This window comes from Rhineura floridana, chromosome 9 (genome assembly GCF_030035675.1).
Source record: "Rhineura floridana isolate rRhiFlo1 chromosome 9, rRhiFlo1.hap2, whole genome shotgun sequence".
Taxonomy (NCBI): Eukaryota; Metazoa; Chordata; class Lepidosauria; order Squamata; family Rhineuridae; genus Rhineura; species Rhineura floridana.
In genome coordinates, this window is record NC_084488.1 from 51,396,257 (window position 1) to 51,420,094 (window position 23,838).

Sequence of the window (23,838 nt, forward strand, 5' to 3'; positions counted from 1 at the left end):
ATGTTCATTTTGAATATATTTTTAAATATTTTAAAATATGCTAAGTTGCCCATATTTTGTTGTTTTTACTCTTACCTTGAGTTCTTTGCATGGTTTAGGGTTGGTATTGTGGGAGAGCAGGACTCTTGTGTCTTTAACAGCTGTGTTGCAGGCAGAAATTAAACAAAAATTAAATTAAACCTTTTCTAGTGTGGAAATACTTTTCATTTCCTTCAAAATTTGTTAAAAGTTGTTTATATTGTTGTAACCTGCCCTGGGACCTTCTGGTGAAGGGCAGGTAATAAATATCATCATCATCGCATTTGTTTTTTGTGATGAATAAGAAGTGACATTATTTAATGCTTCACTATGTATTTTTTTCAATTAACAGATACTAAAATTACAATACTTAGCATGTGGGGGTTGTGAATTTTTTTGAGGTTACAATGGGGTCCCATACTTATAAAGGTTGGGAACCACTGATCTAGACCAGATGTTGTGTGAGTTTTTGCTACAATACTGTAAGCTGCAATTGAGTCTGCTGTATTCAACCATCCGAACGGATGCAGTGTAGGGCTTGAGTTTGAATGTGAATGGCGCATGTATAACAGGGAACTACTAATTATATCCAAGAATTCATTACTACTCTCAAGTTTAACAGAACTTAGTATTTTAATACATTTCCTTTTGAAAAACCAGAGTAATTTTATGATTTTATTTTAAAAAAACTCTTCCAGTTTAGGATCAGAGTTAAGACACTTTCCAGCAGTAGTTTGCTTTTATGTTCATCTGGGTTATAGTCTCCCTAAACATTTTAATTTGCAGATTGCTATTATTTATACTGAGCATTCAAAAATGCCTGGAAGGTATGCACATAAGTCAGTTTGAAAAAAGCCAAGTCACAACCACCTTTGGAACCACTTTTAAAGAATGTGTCAAGAGTCTTCTGTTTTGTACACATAACAAAACTAGGACATAATCCTCAACCTCAACAGCTTAAGCTGTTACTAAAACATTTTTAATATCCAGGTAACTCTGAAAACAAAAGACATAGTTCAATCTTAGGAACAATTTAACTCAAACAAGCTACCAAGCTGCACACGCAGTTTTTAATGAAGAAATAACCGCTCCTAATTTTGTTTTGTTGTTGGGCTGCAGAAGCAACAGGGACATCATTAGATTTTTAAAGTAACTGCAGTGTGTCAGCAGGATAGGATAGAATAGATTTTGACATACAGTACAGTGCAAAAGAAAAACAGAACAAAGTGCAAGCTAAAGAAACCTGAGATCTTTCATTCAATATGCTATTTAGTAGTTGGAGAAAGAAATGAATGACAATCAACTGTTAAAACGAAAGTTGTTCAAGTCATGCCTGTTAATTAGTTCTAATATTTGTTATTATTAAACCCAAGTTAGTACTGTGAAATTTTATTCCAGATCTAAGGGACAAAATATGTTGTATGGCATTTAAGGAAGGAGTGGATTCAACAGATCTACTTACAACAGAACAGGTAAGAAAACCATGGATCTATTCTGGGAGCTGAAGATTCCATATAGCATTGTTACTCAACTGGTGAGCAGCCCATCCCTAATGCTACTAGGAACAGATAAAGATGGATGTGGGAGAAATAGTAATGAGGAGAGGAAGAGGTTCAGCAGGTCAGACAGAGAGGATTAAATGCTAGATGAGGCCCATAGCAGCCTGTTGAGAAATAGGATCAGATAAGCACACATCCATGTTCAGATGGAATCATGTCTGTAGACTCCAAGGTGGTGGTGCAGAAATCCCTGGCACTGCTAGCATTCACAAAAAGCCAAGGACAGGCTTCCCTATGCTTAGGTACGCCAGTGCAAAACAGACCAAAGAACAATATATGAAAAGCAGACAACTAGATACAAACCATAGTAATTCTTGCCTGACTTCCTTGGGAAGCCAACATGGAATTTCACTGAATCTGGCTTTTAAACACTTTTTATGATACAATTTAATACAAAAACAACTTCCAGATGTGTATCTCTATTTTTCTACTGCTACAAAAACAGAGTCATGTGACTAACATACCACAAAACTCACTCTTTTTAGAGAAACCCTTTCATATCAACCAGGAGCACTTTCACGATAGCTGTCTCCCCTGTAATGGTTATTGACTTATCTTTAGCCATTAGCTTCTGCTCCTATACACACCAATTATTATCATGTTTGAATGTACTAAGGAATGTCTAGGAGTTAATGCATGATTATAACCTTCAAGAACCTGTAACTCCAATATGTTTGTCAAGGCTAATTAAAATCATGCCACCTAAGAAGCATCACAAAACTAATCACGATCCTCCTGTCTTTACATACAAGAATCTCTCAGATGAACAAAGGAAGCAATTTATATTAAGCAGCACAAAAGAATTTTATATAACAAAGATGTTAATCTTCAGATACATGCACAATAGTGAATATAAGGTAATTGATCCATATGCATCTGAATAAAAGATCTCCCTACTATTCAGTTGATGAACTCTCTCCACCCATAAGCACTTTATACAGACATGAGAAGAAACATAAGACACCCATAAAAGCTGAAATACAAGAAACTTCCTGGTTCTTTCCCAAAGACATTATTTTTAAATAGATGTAATATTATTTGCTTTAGAGTGCCATTTTAGTAAAATCTTATTCCTTAATATACATGTGACAATCATATGAATGACCTCTTCAGCTGTGGCTCTGCATAAGTGTATTTTTACCAGCTGTATAAGGCTTAAATTTGATCCTATGCAAGAAAGCTAGTGTGCTGACTTGTTTTTGATAGTTATGAAACAACTTGGGGAAATAATAAGCTTGAGTTCAAAGAGTTGCTTATTATTTCATTTTAAATTTGTGACAAAATTAAATTTTTTGGTAAATGTCATTAGTTTACTGAAATAACTTGAGGAACAACTAGAACTTCCTGAATGCTTTTTCTTGCTTGTATCACTGCCACGTTAACACTCTATACAAAGATCAGTTTCCTTAAAGGCTGTACAAAGTTTCACATGGGCATTTATGTTATGCAAATCAGAGCCCTTCATAGAAGAACTGTGCTCCAGCACCTGACCGCAGGTGATTCATAGGATTTCTGTCTTTAGATTTATGTTCTACTCACTTAAACCAGGCTGCTTCTGTGCCTCACTGCACAATTAACACACCTCATAGTGTTCTCTTTATATATGTTGGACACACTGGATCAGCCCTTCAAAACCCCTCTTCCCAAAAGCACCCATGCAGCCCAATCCTATGCATGTTTATTCAGAAGTAAGTTCCTCTGGAGAAGGGCCACAGCTCAGTGGTAGAGCACCTGCTTTCAATTAAGTTTTCAGTTAAATAATACTTTATTGCAAAGTCTACAGACCATCGCAAACACACAGAATACAGGAATGGACACATAAGAAAAACAATTAGCAATTATAAATACTCAGGAGCCCGTCCCAGTCATGACCTTCCTAATCATCATGGCCTGATTTAAGTATTTAGCCACTGTCATGGTGATTGCTTCGTCAGAGCCCTGAAGGAGAATTGTTAAAAGTGAGCTGGGAGTATGACCTGGTATATTTGAAAAAATAGGGATTAAAAGGTCATTTCTAACTCCCTCATAAAATTTACATTTAAAAAGAACGTGCAAAACCGTTTCCACCTCATGTGTATCGCAGGGGCAGTACCTGAGCATTCTCGGGGTCTTATCGTACCTACCCTCCAATAATTTCAAGGGTAGGGCTTCAAAGTGAGCCAACGAGTAGGCCCGCCTATATTTGGGGACAGTAAGCCAGGGGAAGTATCGCATCCCATCATTACTGGTGGATACGACCAGACCTACAGCCTGAGGAGAGCGTGGACCTGAAGCTGCTATAGTTTCACCATTGCCTTGGCCACGCTAAGCGCCATTTTCAACAGTTCCGCTGGGGAAAGCCCTACCGAAACAATCTTTTCTAGGACCAGTTTCAGCCAGGAGGCGTTAAACGAGTCTTTCAGGCCTGCTTTCAATCCCTGGCATCCCCAGGTGAGTCTGGAAGAAAACCCTGTCTGAAATCCTGGGAAACCAGTGTAGACAATACTGACTTTGATGGACCAATGATCTTCCTATGTTCCTATTATGTTCAACGAGGTTTACTCCCAAGAAAGTGAGTAAGGATTGCAAGCTTCATTTCAAAGAACATTGATATAAAAATGGCCTAAGTGTCAGTACGCATATATAAAATTGGACAAGATTCTTCACTGAAAAGGGAAAAAAGAGACAGGTCAATTCATAAGTCCAAACAAGCTTCTAAAAATTATCATAAACAACCACATAATGATTATTTCAGCATAGAAATAACGTGGCTGAAGACTAGCTCAAAAGACTTATTGTACAAGGTGACAGACATTTTAGCTTCTGGTACTTCAACAAGGAACCTTAGAGAGAACTGTGTACAAAGTGGCATACACCAAATGCTGACTGGACAAACTCTTGTCCTAATTACTTCTCTACAGTAATAAAGTGTATTGCACAAAGATGAATAGCTTGCTACAAATGCATAAAAATGTGCTTTATGGAAATCAAGCTACCATTCATGAGTAACCTAACCTCAAGTTCCCAAAACACAAAATGTGAAACAAAAAACACACTGATAACATTCTATTTTTAGCTCAGTGAGCTACTCAGAGACTCAAATGAAATGCATCTAGCTCAGTATATATAAATATTATTTCAGGGCAAACTCAACCTTACACTAATAAACATTAATAAATAATGAACAATAGATTCCTAGACCTGTGTTTATTCTTTGTGCCTTAGTTCACTGAGGCTGCAATCCAATACACGTTTACCTGAGAGTAAGTGCCATTGAACCCAATGGAGCTTACTTCTGAGTAGACACGTATCAGATTGCAGCTTAAGTTCCTTTGGTACAAAATAAATCACTGATTTAAACTACATTCAGACAGCTACTCCCTCCACACCCAGTTCTATAATTCACTGCTAAATTGCAATATAAATATAAAATTATCTCCTGTTTTGCACAATAATCTCTTATTAGTATTTCATCTGGACTGTGTCAGCTATACTGACTCTACAAAATGCATGTCTGCCATTTGGGCTAGTGAAGAGAAGCATAGCACTTTGACAGTTTGCATTATATTTGAATGCACTGAATCAGTATCAGCAATATCCCCAAACATTCTGAAAACAGCCAATACCCCTGAAACACCTTAAAGTACCCACAATTTCTCTGAATAGATACATATTTACATCAAAATAGCTAAATGGACAATATATAATTGTACTAATCGTGGTACTCTTCCTTCAAATATATCCTATTTCCTGTAAATCAAAATGTAACAAGTGCAGCTTTTATATTTTTAAATTTAAACAGCTATTTTGAATCATAGCAAATTCATTGCACCAAGCTTCCAGAATGCCATGAAGGAGTTAACTGTAAGAGCACGCACAGAAACTTCAATGCCCAGTACAAACAGCATTCCTTTTAAGTTCTCTAAAGAGAGGAATCAGCTTCCTTAATTCTCGTCAGTAATGGCTGCCCACAGCTAGACTACGGAATTTATTTCACGACTTACATAAAAGAAAAGGTAGGGTTTTATGCTCTTTTAGAAGAATGCCAGATAGTGAAGATGGAGTCACTAGCTGACGTGATCTGAAGCAGAACTAATCTGTTATTTAAAAAAAAACTACTGGCCTACTAAAGAGCCGGTACAGCCTGATTTTTACCAGAATGCAACATATTGGAGCGGTTTGATGAAACAGTGCAGCATTTAAAAAGCAATTAATAACTCATCTCTAAATGTGAAAGCAGCTTGCCACACATACGAATACATACAAAAACTGAATCACAACATGAATTTGCTGTACCTCTTTTATGCAACTCTCTCAGTGGAATGCTGTCTCCTCCCCCATCATAGGGTAAATAAGGATCAGAAGATACTTCCATGAGCGTAACAGACAGAGGGCTTCTAAGATCAGAACTGAGCCATTTCTTTTAGAACAGCAGCAGGCTGGGAAGCTGCCATATTTGATCAGGATTTGGACTGTGCGCTGGCTTGCTGCAGCAACTCGGTTCTTCCACAATTGATGATGTCATCAAAGGGAAATTATTGCAGCCTGGTTGCTACTGGCTACAATCTAGGGAGTGCTTAAAGGTGGAAGAACGACTTTATCTAAAAAGCCTGCTATTTCTGAAGGTGACTATGCATGAAGGAAAACAGAATAAACTAGTTTAGGAGAATATAAACTAAACCCAGCTACCTACCCAAGCTACTACTAATGTAAAAATATCAGCACTGAAAAGGCAGCCATGTTTGTTCTTGAGCTTGTTTTTTTTTTTTAATACAGTCCAAATGCTTAGATTTTATTCCCAAAAAAAGAACAGGGAAGAAGACAGCCTGATTCATAGTCTTAAATACACAAATCTATGAGTATTGTAATAAAAGCATAAATCAGAGTTGCTTAGAAACTTGAATGTTTTCTCACATCCAAAAAGCAGAGGAGGGTATCAAAACTACAGAGACGGACTTGATATAGTTTAGCGTATCTCACTTTAAATATGTCATTGCGCTTGCTTAACCAAGAGAAATGCAAGCTCATACCCTAGGCACATTTAGAGATCCCACTGAAGTCTCTCAGATTTACTTCCAAGTAACTATACACAGCACCAGGCTGCTTCTTAACTTCCCATATGTATCTCCTTCAACATGGGCTGCCTTTTGGTTTGTGGGTATCCAATACACTGAATTATCAAAGTGGTTATGGATTCCTGGACATTTAAGAATGAATCTAACTGCTGTTTAAAGTCCATTCTTCAGAAAGGCCGGACATAATCTGTGACAATTGATTTTAGTGACAACTGAAGAGTTGAAGGAAGATCCTGAACATGAAGGTTTGGCTCTAATTTTTTGTCCAGACACCAATACTAACACATCCCAACGTGAGGAGCAAAGGAATTATGTGCTTTGCTCTGGGCAAAGGCAAATACTTGTTCTGGTTTCTTAGCACATGTATTGTGAATGAAACAATCTTGCCCTGATATCCACATATTAGTATGCTTCCATCCCAAACAGTGATAATATTCTGAAAAAAGTAACCCAGATACCTGGGTTTGTGCTGTGCATGCACACTGCAAGGTGACTTGCCTGCTTGGCGGATGGTAGATAGTGCTGGAATGGAAAAATGGAAATGGACTGCCTTCAAGTTGATCCCGACTTATGGTGACCCTATGAATAGGGTTTTCATGGTAAGCAGTATTCAGAGGGGGTTTACCTTCCTCTGAGGCTGAGGCAGTGACTGGCCCAAGCTCACCCAGTGAGCTTCATGGCTGTGTGGGGATTCGAATCCTAGTCTCCCAGGTCGTAGTCCAACACTCTAACCACTACACCACACTGGGTCTAAGGAATTGGTAAATATTATGTATGTTGGCACCAATCATATGAGCAAATATTGATGTGAAGTCCTGGAAGCAAAATTTAAGTTGCAAGATAGGAGGTTGAAAACCAAGACTTTCAACATAGCTTTCTCTGAAATCTATCTGCTTTGACAGACAGGGCCAGCTAGGTAAGTGCAGCCAATGAGTAGATGAGACAGTGATCTTGGGAGGAAAAATTTACATATGTTAGGTGCTGGGAAATATTTTATGACAAGCCAGTCTTGTACAAAAGAGATGGGTTTTACATGAACCAGGATGGAACCAGACAGCTGGCACCTGAAACCAAAGGTGGCAAAGCAGCTTTTAAGCTGATTGTTGAGGGAAAGCCAACAGGAACTAAGGAGTATTTGGTTCAGGACAGTCATTCCCCAAGGAAGAGGGTGAAAATGTTTATGACTGTCCAAATGGAGGAGGGGTATAACTAGACACTGGAAGTTCAGAAGTACATGATAGCAACTCAAAGAGGCCAAAGCGCCATAGACAAAACACATGTGCCAAAGACATTTGGAGAGACACACGATATATACACGTTTATATGCTAATACTAGACACCATGAGCGAATACAGGCAAGCTGGAGTGCTTGGTCTTAGAGGAGAACACAGATACAGTGGGCCCAATGAAAACCTGGTAGAATGGAGAGAACCAGTGGGTCACGCTAATCTCTGGATACAAGGGTTATTTCTATACAAACAACAGGGAAGGCCATATTGAAGGTGGTGTTGCACTGTACATCAGAGAGGACACACAGTCTAACAAGCTTAAAATCTCAAAAGGACTGCAGACTCCTCCATAGAACCAATATTGGTGGTGATACTAGGCCTCAAGTGTAATTTAGTAATGTGGATGTACTACTGCTCCCCTGACCAAAATGCTCACAGTGATCTTGAGATGAAGAATGAAATTAAGGAACTATCCACAGGTAGAAGAGTTGTAGTCAAAGTGACTTCAATTAGCCTCACAGAGATTGGCTATGTGTGTGTTGCAGTAATTTATTTATTTCACAACTTTTATATACCCCTTATATATAAATCCATCCAAGCAGTGATTAGTTGATTGTAATAAAACCAAGCAGTTTACAAAATAAAAACTAAAACTTTAAAATTATGTCCTGACACAGAGGAAAACATTTCTAGGTACCCTAAATGACTGTGCCCCAGAACAGTTCATCTTGAAACCAACCAACCAAAGGGGCAGCAACCCTAGCTTAAAGGTTTGTATTCAATTAAGACCTAATCAGAGTAGAACCCCTCCATTGGAATAACGTTACTCATCTTTATTAATTTCAGTGGGTTTACTCTAAATAGGGCTAGCACTGAATACCACCCAAAATCTTAACTGACACCCAGGACTAATGTGAGGATGTTAATTGTTATTGAACTGATTTGCAACAGTAACCATAGTGCTATTAAATTCCATAGACAATTGCTAAGAAAGTCCAGCAGAGTCACATATGACTTCAAAAGAGGAAACTTTCCAAACACGAGGGGCTTGGTAAAAAGGAGTAAGTTGAAAGGGAAAGTGAGGAGGGTCACATCTCTCCAGAATGCTTGTTCAAAACCACAACAGAAGCTCAGCTAGAATGTATACCGCACGTCAGGAAAGATAACATCAAGGCCAAGAAGATGCCGGCATGGTTAATGAGCCTGGCCAAAGGAAGGAAATGGTTTCCCCAAATAGGAGTGGCTTTGTTCAGACGTCATACCAAACCATGGCCTGTGTATTAACTACAGGTCAGTTTACCACAACTTAAATTATTATTAGCTTCCAAATATATATCAGGCAGTCCATGGTTTGCAGCTACTTGCCCACTATTGTTTTTCATCCTCTCATTCCTCAGCTCATTAGTTCATTTCTAACTTTATCACGTAACAGCCTTTCTGGAGGGAACTAAGGCCATGACTATGGCTTGTCGTTTTTTGGTGAACATTTTACTTGTCATGTAGTTTGCCTCTGCATGGCTAATTTTGAAAATAGCTAATATGGGGGGCATAGGTCAGATCAGGACCACTACATGGAAGATGGGGCTTTAAGCCTTTAGCCTCACCACGCTCCCAGACGGAATCATCCCCTCCATCTGCTGTTTACAATGAGAGAAAAACCTCCCACTGGCACCAAAACATAGACACCATGCCAAACCACAGTTAACCCAAACCATGGTAAACTCACTACAAAACACTTCTTTTTAATTGTAAAGTTAGAGTATGTGAATGATACCCAACATTAGTCATTCTCAATAAATTGTTTAAGCCCATTAATTTCAGTAAGTCTAGTTGGATATCATCCAAGGTTTGGCTGGCAAATCAGAAATGCTGGCTTTTCAGACAAACACATATCATGATTTGTCAATTAGGATAATATGCCAAAACCATACCTAACTTCCCTTAACCAAAATTGGTTATGCTTGTGAACTGCTGCAGTAAGATGGTAATTACTTTGAATGGCCTTGGAAGACAAATGCAAAGCTCTCTTTCTTAGGTGTTCCGATATCCAATTACAAGCTAGCAAGAGAGATCTGTTAGTCTCCTGCAGTCTGAATACATTTATGCTCTCTACATATACTAGATTCAAAACAAGCCTGTCCCAGAAACACAAATGAAGTAGGGAAGTCTTGTTTCAAGCCCAGCTGCAGTCCTAACTCCACTGAACTCAATGGGACTTCTGTGTAAACATGGTTAGCATTGCAGCTGAAGACATACTGAATGAGGCAAGATTCAATATGCAGCTCTTGTTTCTTTTCTTCAGTACCTTACTGTTTACTGATTTACTGTTTACTGATAAATATAAGCTATATCACCTGAACACATCAGCACCTGTTATAAGCAGGGCTTGTCCAAACAGGATGTGGGGTTAGAGTTAATAGTATATGAAAGAATAAAGCGGATCCATCCAAGTTAAGCAGCAATTAATTACTTGACAATACTGCTAGGTGGCATGGTAAGAATGTAGAGGTGAAAGTAGAAAGGGACACACACATAATAGAATGTGAAAGAAAAAAACAGCATAGGTACTACAGAGAAGGCTTTTTATGTATTGTTACATACCACATTGTTTTCACATGCAATGACAGGAGCTATCTAGATGACAACTGGACACTAGCCTGAACATACTTCCCCTGGATTTGCTGCCATGTGCTTCAAAAATATGGGGTTGACAAGCAACTAGCAGGTCATAATAAAATTGCTTGTAGACGGATTAAAGTTAGTGGATCACAAGTCAGGCAGGCCTCTGTGAGCCACTCTATCTTAAATCCAATGATCTGGATACAACATGGAAGACACACTCTGCAGAAAGTACTTAATTTTGAAAAAGAACTTGGATAACCAGAGTTTTATGAACATATCATTTAATTTCTTATCAGAGAAATGAGGATCAGTGTAAAAAAACTTAAGCTTGTACTTGAATAGCACTTCATATGTAGGCTTATTTGATATTTTGTTGCCTATTACTACTACACTATGGCTGCACACTTACAATTTATATTGGAAAAACGAAATAGCTCTTTATGCAAACAGAGAAGTGTGCCATGTAAATTTCAGTGACTCACCTTCAACATGAAGTATTACGCAGTGGTCAGTGGTTCCTGTATTTTTCCAAACTACATATGACTTTACATACTTTTATCTTCTCAGCACACTGAGAGTTTATTCAAACATTTCCTCCTCAGTTCCTAAGAATCTAGTTGCAACTTAATTTTTTAAAGTCTTTGGGGGACTGTTAAGATTGAAATTTGTCATTTTAAATCAAGTTATGAATTCCCCCTCTTGTTGCCTTTGCAGAATATGGATCTGTGTTTTAAATCACCTTAGCATATTACAAATATGACTTGTAGTCAATAAAGCCGGAATAAAGCTGATCAAACCTGTCTCTAGGTTTAATCTTCCATAACTGTGCCATAAGTAAACAGGCTTTTCCCAACATGTTCAAGACAAGTTGGCACCAGCTCATTTCATGTACATTTCACAATTCCAGTATATGATCTAAAGGCACTTGAGGCCACCACCTTGTTGAAACTCTGGGTCTGGTCAGAGACTGGATGGGTGATTGCTTGGAAATCATATGCATACCACCTTAGACTCCATGACAAGAAAGGCAGGATATAAATGTAAGGAAAATAGTACACCTTCTCAGCTTAAGTCTCATTTTTCCAGGTGAACATTTGTATTTATTTATAAAAATTCATTGAAGTAGCTAGTTTGCAGTATCACAACAAACCATAGTTAACTAAAGGTTTACTGTGAACAGACAGCTTTCCTCCCCCCCCCCTCCAAGTGGCAGTAACAAGCTGCAATCCATAACTACAGTTACATTCTAACCAAGAATTGTGGTTTGTCGTCCGATTACCACTCTGGCTTTATTTGAGCAAAACAAATGACAGTCCTTGATTAGGACATAATGCTAAGACAAGGATAGCGGTTGGTTGATCCTGCAGGGTGAAAGGGAGGAGCAAAATGAGAGGCTTCTGTACATCCACATTAAACTGCAGCTATTAAAACTGTGGTATAAACTCTGGCTACCATGACATGCAAATGCTGCCATTCTCTGCCCTCAAAGTACTATATAAATTAAAAGCATAAAAATTACGTATGAAGTTGCATACTCATGTCCCCAAGACCCTACACATGAACAAAACTGGCAGACAGATCACAAACATCTGAACATTTTCAGAATCATGGTACAAGTGTTCATGATTTAAATATTTTTACAAATTCCATCTGAACTACCTCTAAATCAGCGATTCCCAAAGTGGGTGGTAGCGCCCCCCTGGGGGGCATTACAGCCTTTCAGGGGGGCATTGGCATGACTACAAACTTTAGGGGGACGTTTGGGTTCATTAGAGGGGCGCTGACATTTGGCGGTCTGATGCAACAGTTGAAGCATTTAAGTTTAATTTTATTTAATACACAAATCATTAATTTTTAAACTGTTTTGTCCCCAGTTAGAATGTATTTAATAGTCTCAATTCATGGAAATAACACTATAAATAGTTTGTGCTGTTTAGTAAAGAAATTCTGAATAGCAGCCAGTGTCATATCAAGGAATGGGGATATCAGCCACGCCCTGGTAATGTTCCGATGCTGTCTTGAGGGATGTTGGAACCAATCACAAGAGAGTGTTTGATAAGTTGGGTGTATTGGTGGAGGGCGCATTCTTCCAACGGATGAGTGCTGTGTGCAAACGGGTGACGCAGACAGTCAGTTATTCGCTGGTTTTCTTGAGGAATGGGACACACTCGCTACCCGTTGTTTCTGTGATGTTTAAATGAACTTGTTTAACGAAACAATGCCGGTAAACTGAATGAGTTTGTTGTTAAGTAACACAGTGTATTCTATTGGTTCATACTGTGTGGACTTAATTAGTTAGGATTTAGTGCAGTGAATCGCATACTAGTGAAGAATCGAAACCGTTTGGATATTGTTAGTCGTGGTGACTTAAGACTATTACTATCCAAGTATACTCCAGATATTGTGAAGTTAGCCAAAAGTCATCAAGCTCAAGGATCACACTAGTATTTTATAATAAATCTCATTTTATTTACTTTTCTATAACTATGTATGTATATTAATAAATCATACTAAGAATTCAATATGTAATCTAAGTGCAATAAAAAGGCATGATAAAAATGATCAGTAATAATCATTGAAAATACCTTTTATGCATTACTCATATTTTAAGGGAAGAATAGGAAGCATTGGCATATACTTAATCTGAGGGGAGCGTTGGGCACAAAAAGATTTTGCAAAGGGGCATTGGGTTGAAAAGGGTTGGGTAACGCTGCTCTAAATAAACAAGGCTGGAAGGCAATACCTGTCACTGGCAACTTCAAAAACATGGCACCAAAATCCTGAACCATGCTATAACTTCCTACCATTCTCTCCCACACGTTAATAATAATTATTTATTTAATTGATGTACTACTCTTCATAAAAAATCCCAGTGGTTTACATAATACATCATTAAAATCCAATAAAAATATCAAGTTAACATTATAACCTGCCTATTTAATCAACATAGGTAAAATCCAACAGCAAAGGCACAAGCTAATCACACAGCCATGTGACTACAGAAAAAACCAAATCAACCACCTGGCTGAAGATCTTATGGAGACCCCAAAACCAGGAAAAACAGGCCATCACAAGTGAGCCACTGTGAGTGTCTGCTGCACCTCCAAAGGCTGGGAGTTCCATAGAAGGAGCGCTAGAACAGAAAAGGCCCTATTAAATATTAATGGATAGTTCAGACAGTAATATCTCATGGAAGCAACAGCAATATTCCTGTAACACTGGTATCGATAAAGAGCACTCGCAGCTTGGTTTGTTTTCTCAGTTCAAAATATGATATTCCCACACACAGCAGTGGCTGGTAACATTTTGATTTAGTAGGGCTGCAATATTTAGTAGGACTTGTATAGCACTTATTTAGGAAAGTGTGCCATTATGCATGTGCAGAATGCCACTGTCTCCTCACTAAAAATTTATCAATTCTCTGCACATCTATGAGCAATGGTATAGCTTCTATAAAAGAGGGCCAAGTATGGTTTTCAGACAAGATTGACTCCACACCTCTTACTTAGAAATTAACCCATGCCAAATGACTTGTTTTTGAATTCATGTATTGATTATACCTGCAGAGCCACTGCCAAAAACAACAAGAAACTACCACACACAAATCTTTTAAATTATAAGAAATACTTCCTTCCAGTTTTGTGGAGTCCCCCCCCCAAAAAAATCAATTTAACTTTTCATTATCCAAAACACTTTCTTCTTTAAATTAAAAGCACAAAGTATTCTAGCCAACAGCCAAAAGATGTCTCATCTGAGCATCATCAGAACATATTTGCAATGCACAGCTCAGTCCTGAAAATGTGAATAATGTCTGCTCATGTGCAGAGTATATCACATCAGACTATTCCTAATCAGCCTCTTATTTCTGTGATTAGGGACAATATCTTCCAGGTTTGGGGAAGGATGTGGAATCATATCCAGACAGGCATACAGCCCAAACTTTTCATTTTAGAAATTACTGACAAAACTCATCACAAAGCAAGCTAGAAGTAACAGCACCACATTTCTTCCTCTGCATTCAACCTACTTTGAGCTAAGAGGGGGATTTGTTAGAAGCAGATCCACACCCCTTTTCTGAAATATTCTTTCATTACAAGTGACTCAGATGAACCTGCCCTGCTCCGCTGAGTGAATGCAGGAAAATGATTAATGCAGAGTTTGTTACAACACATACCCAAGCCATCCACCATTTCTCTTCCTAGTTCATAAAAATAAATGCAAATAAAAAATGATCTTTATTATAGAAAGAGACTCACTGCTTGCTTGCTCGCTCGTGCTCTCTCTCTCTCTCAAGGGCACGAAGAATTAAACAAAAAGCTCGTCATAGTAAGAAACACTCCTTACTTTATTTCTCTAGTTAACTAAGAGATCTGGCCTTCAGGGAAATAGCTCTCAGCATGCTCAGGTCCAGGCTAAGAGTACCACATAGGGCTGTTCTTGAAGCAGGCCTGATTCAGAGCTGACTCTTCCCTAATCTGCTATACTGGCTGTGCTGGATAAGCCTCAGAACAATAGATGGAGTAGGAAGGCTTCCTAATAAGGCTGATAGCAGGCAGTCCAGGAAGGGACCTCTTTCCCAAGGCTACACTTTTGGATTAGAATTGGCTGAGTGGTGTAGAGAGCTGATTGGCCAGAGAACAGGAGATTGACAGAAATGCCTTCTCAAACCTCTTTAAATTCAAGAAATTATATAATGTGTGTGAAACACAAAAGAGTGTATAGCTTTTGAGATTTTTTTGGAAGGGGAGGATTTTTTAAAATTGCTTGACATTCTCATTGGGAGGGCTGTGCCCCAATAGCCCTAGTAAACCAGCCTCTTCTGCCCATACATTAAAATTTTAATTTCTTAAGAGTTTTTTTAAAAAGCACAAACAACTATTATATACAACTGCACCACTGCATGGTAAAACAATATAAAAATGAGAACGTTGGAAAAAAAGAGACAATCAGGGAACCAGACATCTCATTAGTGGCAAGCACCCTTCCCCTCAGGTAAGCACCCTTCCCCTCAGGTAAGCACCCTTCCCCTCAGGTAAGCACCCTTCCCCTCAGGTAAGCACCCTTCCCCTCAGGTAAGCACCCTTCCCCTCAGGTAAGCACCCATGCCTGGCATAAAGATGACTTTTCCAAATTCTTCACACATGGTAGAGAATTCAGAGGATAAAGGGGTCTTTATACTGAATGAGGGAAACCAATTCTGTACCACTTCCAATTTTTCTGGCATGTGCAAAAAAGAAGGAGGGGAGCAGAGTTGGCATCTTTCACTTTGCACAGGAGATACCCCGGAATAAAGAGCAAGAGAAGCAGCAGACACACATACAGGCCCAGCATCAAGTTTCTGTCACAAAAGTGAGGGAGCTGAGATCTGAACTAGTGCTGCTCCTTCAAATACCTATGTGGAAAGTGGGCCTCCTCCCACTAATATGGAACACAGAGATTGACAAAAGGGCTACAAGCACATGACAAGGCTAGATGAAGCTCTGATATAGGGGAAACACATTTTTGAGGAGTGATTTTTATGAACAAGCAAGCCAATGAGCTTGCGCAATATGAAGAACAATATAATGTTTCAAGGAAACTAGTACATCAAAATAATGGTTTTTTTCACTGTCCATGCTAGGGAGAAAAAAGGAGACCCGATATTTACTGGCAAGTTTCACAAGCTGATGCGCTACAACCTTAATATATATATATATATATAATATATATATATACACTTAATATAGGATAGCTCCCATTTCAAATGTCTGTTACTTAAATCAGGAATTGTCATTGTAGTGCTCATCGGCACGCGCATGCCCAGAAAGGTTTTCCCTGACACCTGTAAGTGACCTGCCACTACTGAAATCTGGCTTGAAATAAGCATTTTATTGTCACCAATAGAATAGGTTGTGGTGTGCCCTTGACTGCACTGTGTGTGGTGCCCACAACAATTCCTTCCGGCTGCAAGTGTGTTCATGGGCCCATAAGGGTTGGTGGCCCCTGACTTAAATTACAGCTAAAATTGTCAAAATTGTGTGCAGCTGTTAAGCTGTTAACAGTATCAAGTTTCATTATTTAACACAGTTCTATTCCAGAGACTCAAGACAACTATAACATTTAAAAAGTGTGGCAGATATTGTCATCATAATCTTTGGGGACATTATACTCCTCCACAAGTTTGTAAAGGTATTTACTAATGGCTCAGATTTCGGCAACTAGTTCCTTCAATACACAAAGGTTTGTGCCTGGTTTGTTTGAACTTCTTCATCTTAAGCTATTGTTCTTTGACCAGCCCTGACCCGTGTTAGAATTTCCAAGTATAAAAGCAATTTAGCACAAACATTTTGTCCTTAAACAATGTAACACATTTTATGTTTTCCTTTAAAGCTTTTCTTATTAAGGCTTAAAAAGAACAGGCTTGAACATTTTCTTCCTGTAATTTATGGACAGACTATCTAAAAGTTCATGTCAAGCCTCAGTATTCATCAGTTATTGTTCCCGCTTGATTTTCTTCCCAAATGTTCTCATGTAGCATCTGCATTTTAATCAGTTGTGGGATTAGTTATGACAACCACACTTAAAGAAAATATAGAGAGGGTTGTGGTTTTTTTAAATAAGTTAGTTCTGGAAAGCATTAAAATCCAAATTATCTGAAGTGTATGCATTGCACAGCATCTGGAAGAACTGTAGGTACTAGATGCACAACCCCTTTATATGGCCACCCAACTCAAGCATATTCAGGACAAGTGGTGGGAAGAAGAGGGGCAAGAGCACACAAGACTGCTATCCAGGACTCTAAGATTCAACTACACCCAGCACTCAGTTCTACTACATGGAAATGCACAAAGGCTACAAATGATCGTCATCATCATTATCATCAATTAAATTTGTATCCTGTCCTTCCTCCAAAAAGGAGCCCAGAGTGGCAGTGGAAATCAAATATAGCATTGGGGGACTTTAGCTGAAGAATCTCTTCAATCAACTCTATACTACTATTAGGTACAGACTTAAATTTCGCATTTAAAATATTTATGTCTAAAGATGAAGTCGCTTCTAATAATGAAGTTCATAATGCCAGTATTCATTCAAACATAAAGAAATATATCAGAAAGGTATAATGTGGCATACGGAGTGTACACTTTCTGTTCAAACATTACATTTGTCTTAAGAGCACACATTGGATATCCAAAGTCTGCAAGAACAATCAGCTTAGCATATTATAGTCTAGTTCAGATATGGCAAAACCATAGTTTTGTTATAAAGGTTATGCATGGGGCTCATGTGCTCCCTTCTTCCTTGAACTATTCCTCTTCTACCTCTCCTTTCTTCCTACAGTTGAATTCGGTCCTGCTCTTCCTAGTTTGTGATTAACTATAGTTATGTCTGAACAGGGCAAATTATAGTTACCATGCTTTGTCTCCAAACCAGAACTGAGAACCCAGTAAGGAGCAAGATCTAACACGGCACAACCAGGCATCCATTCAGGCAATGGGGCCTCATCTCCCCCTGCAGACTCCCCATGTGCCCTGGAGATTTGGGGGGAACAAGTGGGGTGGAGGGGAGAAGAGAAACCATAAGTCTTAGTGCGTAGGCAAGTTTCTATTGTGCAAGCAATCTGACAACACTGGATGTCACCCATGGTTTCCAGCTGTAATCTGAAGGCAAGCTATGGTTTGCAGTAACCACAGTATATCCAATGTAAATATTACAGCAAACTATGGTGATTACCAGAGCCAAGAAGCAAGGATGGGAACTGAAGCACATGAGCCCACTAAATGGCCTCAAATGCCAAACCATGGTTTGGCTATGACAACTGAACTGGACCATAAATTTTATATTATTTGGTACGTCTCTTTCTGCTTAGAACACTAAAAAGGATATGCTTTAATGCCACATCACATGGGCATCCTAAAAGCCCAATCTACCAGCATGTATATACAAGAAATAAAAACAGTGGTTTACTGACTTACCAATGCATGCATCACCATCTAACAAATTGTCATCTTCAGAGGTCTGGAAATCCATGATAACACCAGCGCCATCTAGAAGTTCTTCATCACTACTTGCACTAGTTATGCTGTTGTAGCTATTTCGGTAGTAACCTCTATGGAACAACTGCTCAGACTCCATTTAGCTGCTTTTATGACCTAAGAAGAAATTATAGTTAGAAGGCATTGCCTAAGTAAGGTGAAGAACATGATTTTTTCCCCAAGTATACTTCATCACAGCTCAATGAATGTGCAACTACCATAAATATTATTAAACAGCAGGAGCTACTACCTATTTAAAAACAGACTCATGGTTTATGTTTAATTCTGAAGATGTAAGTGCTTTGAAGACCAGTCTATAATCTTTATCATAGACAACCATTCTATAAAATTTGTTTTTCATTTGGAAGCACAGAATCTATACTACCTCCTTTTTTTGAGATGTGAACTTAAGGACATTACATTTAAATAGGATGAAAATGAAACTTAACAACAGAACTATTTATTGATCAGGAGGGTCTGAAAAAGGACAATTATCCAATGCAGTTCTGTAGCTCAGAAAGCAACCCTATGGTTTCCTATAAAAGGAGGACTTCATCCAATTAAGTCATGCTCAGAGTAGGCCCAATGAAATCAATGACCTTAAGTTAGCCAAGTTCATTCATTTTAATGGGTTTATTCCAAGTATGACTTAGTTGGATGCAACCCAGAGCTCCTTTTGTAGAATAGGATGGGAAAGTGGTACAGAAGTTTTTAAGTGTGAGAGGGGCGTGTAGAAGAAGTGGTAGAAGTGTGAAGGGAAAACAGTCTTTCTACTACCATTCTGCACCGCAGGTGATTTTACCAATTCCCATTTTAGTAGTTGATCTGCATAGCTATAAAGGTTGCTTACCTTATTGATACACAGCACCATCTACTTAACAAAACGTAACGGCTGGGACACCAAACTTGTACAAACAGAAAACACTTCTGGTGGCAGCTCATGTGGTGCTGTTCCAGAGGGCCTCTACCCAGAGTAGAGATGTAAAGGCCCAGAAAAAACCCAGGAAAAAATGTTTTTTCCCCCATTTTTTCCTGAAGCCTTATTTAGTTTTTTCCTGAAAAATTGAAAAAATGAAGAAAAAATGGATTATGGAATGTTTTATTTTAGCATGATGAATAGAATATTTCACTGAATCTTGGTACCCCCTTTTTCTCAGTTCTTTTTATGGGAATGGATGCTTTCTGTCTGCTTGATACTGGAGACATAAATAATTTTCTTTGTTATTAATGTTGATGGTTTCTTCTTTTTTTAAATTGTTTTTTGCCTGCTCTTCATAAACTGGCAAAATGAAAGAGGTTCCTTACAGTTTAGGTGTTCAAGAGCTTGTAGCTCCATTTGTTACAAAAAAGGTAAAAAATTTAAAAAGTAAATTCAATTTGTAACAATTGTTTGAATAAAATGTACTTTTAATATACCAAACCAACTTGTACATAATTACATCTTATGTTCCTGAAGTAATGAAGTGACTTTCAATCTCTAAAAAGTGCTAATATTGCATTTTTTCAATTTTTCCAAAAATCTCCATTTTTTTCTGAAAAAAAGTAGAAAAAACTTTTTTCCCATGGCTTCAAAATATCCAGACATTTTACATCTCTAACCCAGGGTAGAGAGCCAGTGTGGCGTAGTGGTTAGAGTGTTGGACTACGACCTGGGAGACCAGGGTTCAAATCCCCACATAGCCATGCAGTTCACTGGGTGACCTTGGGCCAGTCAATGCATCTCAGCCTCAGAGGAAGGCAAGTAACCACCTCTGAATACCACTTACCATGAACACCCTATTCATAGGGTCACCATAAGTCAGAATTGACTTTAAGGCAGTCCATTTCCATTTTCAACCCAGAGTAGGGAGCAGCTGAAAGTTCTGTTGGAATACTGCACATGGTGCAGTGTATTACAGCTAATATTAATATTTAACATATTTGCCATGCTATAATTTGTAGTTTATAAAAATCAGATAATCAAGGCAAGCCTAGGATAAATATGTAAGATTTCATTGTTCTTAACCAAAATTCATTAATTCAGATCTATGCAGCATACCACTAAAACTCCCTCACTGTTGTGTTACAAAGTTACAGATTTCTTTCTTATTCCTGTGAAAACTTCTTTTTTTACATCATGGTTCACCAATGGACTTTATTTTTAAGACAATTTAAAAAAATTACTTTGATGCTTCCTGAGTTTTTCCTTCCCAATAAGAAAAAGTCAAAATATGCATGTAAGTAGCATGTTATTTAATTTACGTAGAGACTGGAAAAGATCAGCAGAAGTAACTTCTCATTTGCACACTTTACCTTCATTAATATTTAGTATTCTTTTGCAATTATAGTCATGCCCATAATTCAGATGAAGTCTAAATCTATAGCAAAGAGTTCTTGTAAAAATCACAAATGACAATGAAACAAAACACCTATAAAGCTGTCTTGTAAGTGAGTGCAACACAGTTTACTGGAGTGCTCAAATTTGGACCCATTTTCACAATAAAATAGACAAAAAATAAGGACTGCAGACTATGTTATATTGGCATGTGTAATTCATATGACCCATACTTTCAATGAATGCTCAGTGGAATTTTTTTTTAAAAGGAGAAGGGCCTCTGGAACTTCCTCTCACTAACTTTGAATACAATTTTGAGGCTTAATCTCAACTGACACTTTTAAAATTAGGGCTTGATAAATTATTTTAGGGATAAGTATTAGAAAAAACTCCTCTTCTAAAAGGATTTGCTATCTCCCGTGTTTAAAAAAACGCAAACACACCACCATCACAATTGTCAGTATGTTATACCCAATAAGAAAGATACTGAAGGGGTGAGTGACTGAGTGAGTTTTTATATCTGGTGGTAATATTTCATGATACAGTATCTTTGGCTCAAGTGGGGTTGAATATAGTCTTAAATGAATAGTCTTAAACTAAAAGTTACATTGAAGATATGATTAGGAAAAATCATATATTTATTCAGTTTAGAACTTCTTAGCGCACTATCCCCAGAACAGACTCCAAGCAAATAGAATATAGTAGTTCCTTAAACAACATACCACATCTTGGATGTTCCAAACTAGTCTATTTCCTCCAATAAAAACCATTTGCATCTTAAATTAACACTCCTAAACTCAATTACCTGGGAGAAAGCCCCAACGAATTCAAGGAGAGGCATCCAATGGTGTCAGCTCACTTGTACAATGGGACTTCCTGTTCCAGTCCTCTCCCCTGCAGCCCACCACATACCCCCAATATCTATTCTGGAGGATTGGGGAAAATGTGGGGGGGGGGGCTGCAGGGAAGAAGGTATCACCCAATGTGACTTACTACTGTGTGGGCATGTATAGGGTTGTACTGGTAGATCATTTTATCAGACCAATACTTCTGGCTTCCTTTTTATTGTATATTGTTTTACACAATACATGATTAATAAAAAATGTTTTGTATTCTCCAAATCATAACAATCTGCAGTGGTCAGGTTTTGCAAATATTTGTATTCAGGACTGTGCATAATCTGAAACTGCACAAGTCTTTTATCCCAGACTGCATCTGTGCAGGAACTGTTTAATATGTTTTTAAAGCTTTTTTAAAAAGATGTTTTTCAAGATTTTTCTTTTAATATGTTTTTAAAGATGACTTGTTTTAAGATATTTTAAAGTCTGTTTTTAAGATATTTTAAAGTGCTTTAGGGTTTTTGTTTACCGCACTGAGCTCCTACTGGGAGAAAGGGCAGGATATAAATTTAACAAATGATAATAACTGCACTGCATGTACACAAAATAAGTATTATGAGCAGAATTCCGCATCCTGAACATTACTGAAGCAGTTCTTCAGCTATTAAGGATGCAATGCAAGGACAGGCATGTAAGTGCATGTACAATGCAATGCCTGATAATCTCACAAGCCAGAGCTAGAGCCGTGCATGATTTGTACTAGTCAGGAGAAAGGCTTCAACATCATGAATATCTTTGTACTTTCTCCATATCTAATACAAGTGGAACAAATATATGCAAATTAAGCAGATTTGGAAAAGCTATACTGGTCACAATATTAAGCCCTTTCTTGGCTGAGAACTTTAATGTTAGTTAAAAGTATGTACAATCTAAGAAGTTTTATCACCTATATATAATAAAAATAAATAAAACTACTTAGCTAATGAATGGATACAGAAGTAGAACACAAACCACAAAAAGCAATGATTTGATGTCTCAATGGCAGTCTTGTATGCTCTGAAATGGAAGTTCAGTTCCACTTAAATTTGAGACCTTCTTCTAAATTATGTGTAAGATTAAGACAGTATTAAATGTTTTAACATCTACAGCCATATAGTTAACAAATTCAGGTTACACTTCAGGATGCTTTATGAAATCAAGAAAACTAAGTAATAACTACATTGTTACTGAAGTGACTAGCTTTAAGCATTGTACATCAGAGCAAAATTGTTTTTTTACCTGTGATACTATTTTCTTCGCTGAAAATATACCAAATTCAATGTCTGTATTTTATGGTGCTTTCTTGTATCTTGAAATGAAAGTTTTATTCCTTTTATACATAAGCACAACTCATGCTCTCAAGTCATATGACTCTTAAGAACTATGAAACCATTATGGAAATTCATCATACTTTTGACACGCCTAGCAGTAGAACTACATGTTATGAGTGGATGTGCCATTAATGCAGGACAGCTTGGAGCATTCACAGGAAGCAGATGGGAGGGGATCCTTTCTCTGCCCACTGGAGGATGGGAGGCAGGAAGAAGAGAATGGCATGGGTATGACAAAAGATGTTCATGACTATCTCATTCCTGCCCGATTCCTTCTCACAAGCAATATGCTTAAAGGAAGTGCCCTCCAAAGATACCAAGTGCACACAGAGGATATTACTGCAATATCTAACAGCTAAAAAAGAATGCTGCCATTTTACAAGTGCCACAGAATGCAATGAAAAGTCAAGTATTTACAAACTTTGAGCAACATCCAATGATGTTCACCCACTTGGGCAACAAGACTTCCAGTTTCTCTCCCCTCCAGTCCCCCATGACTCCAAAATTTGCTATGGAGGAACCCCCAACCTTCAAGATCAGATTTTTAGGGCATACAAGGAGGAGGAGAAGCTCCATTGTGCAAGACACCAGCTCACACTACAATGGATCTCATCCTTCCATTTTTTTAAAATGAAATTTACAATTAGGCTAATGGAGAAAAAACATTTTATAATACAAACATGAACTAGCAAGAAGAGTACCAAGAGCTGGGAAAGTACACTTACTCTGTCTCAATTGCAGTCTTTATTCACCAGATATAGGGGTCCTTAACCCAGATTGTGGAACTCCCACCAAAGGGTTAGCCCCCTCTTGAGTTATAT

General features: G+C 38.0%; 1 protein-coding gene across 12 annotated transcripts in view; it reads right to left on the minus strand.

Moving 5' to 3' along the window:
- CLCN3 (chloride voltage-gated channel 3) overlaps window positions 1–23,838 on the minus strand; it is a 76,724-nt gene that overhangs the window by 40,648 nt on the left and 12,238 nt on the right. For 7 of the 12 annotated variants that reach the window (XM_061584102.1, XM_061584109.1, XM_061584099.1 and 4 more), the window contains one exon: window positions 18,435–18,611. In XM_061584102.1, coding sequence (XP_061440086.1) covers window positions 18,435–18,594 — 160 coding nt within the window. In that variant the 5' untranslated portion in view covers window positions 18,595–18,611. Of the gene's footprint in view, window positions 1–75; window positions 137–5,852; window positions 6,050–17,871; window positions 17,991–18,434; window positions 18,612–19,344; window positions 19,511–23,838 lie in introns of those variants that run through there. The other 5 variants (XM_061584112.1, XM_061584108.1, XM_061584105.1 and 2 more) reach the window with 4 other exon arrangements.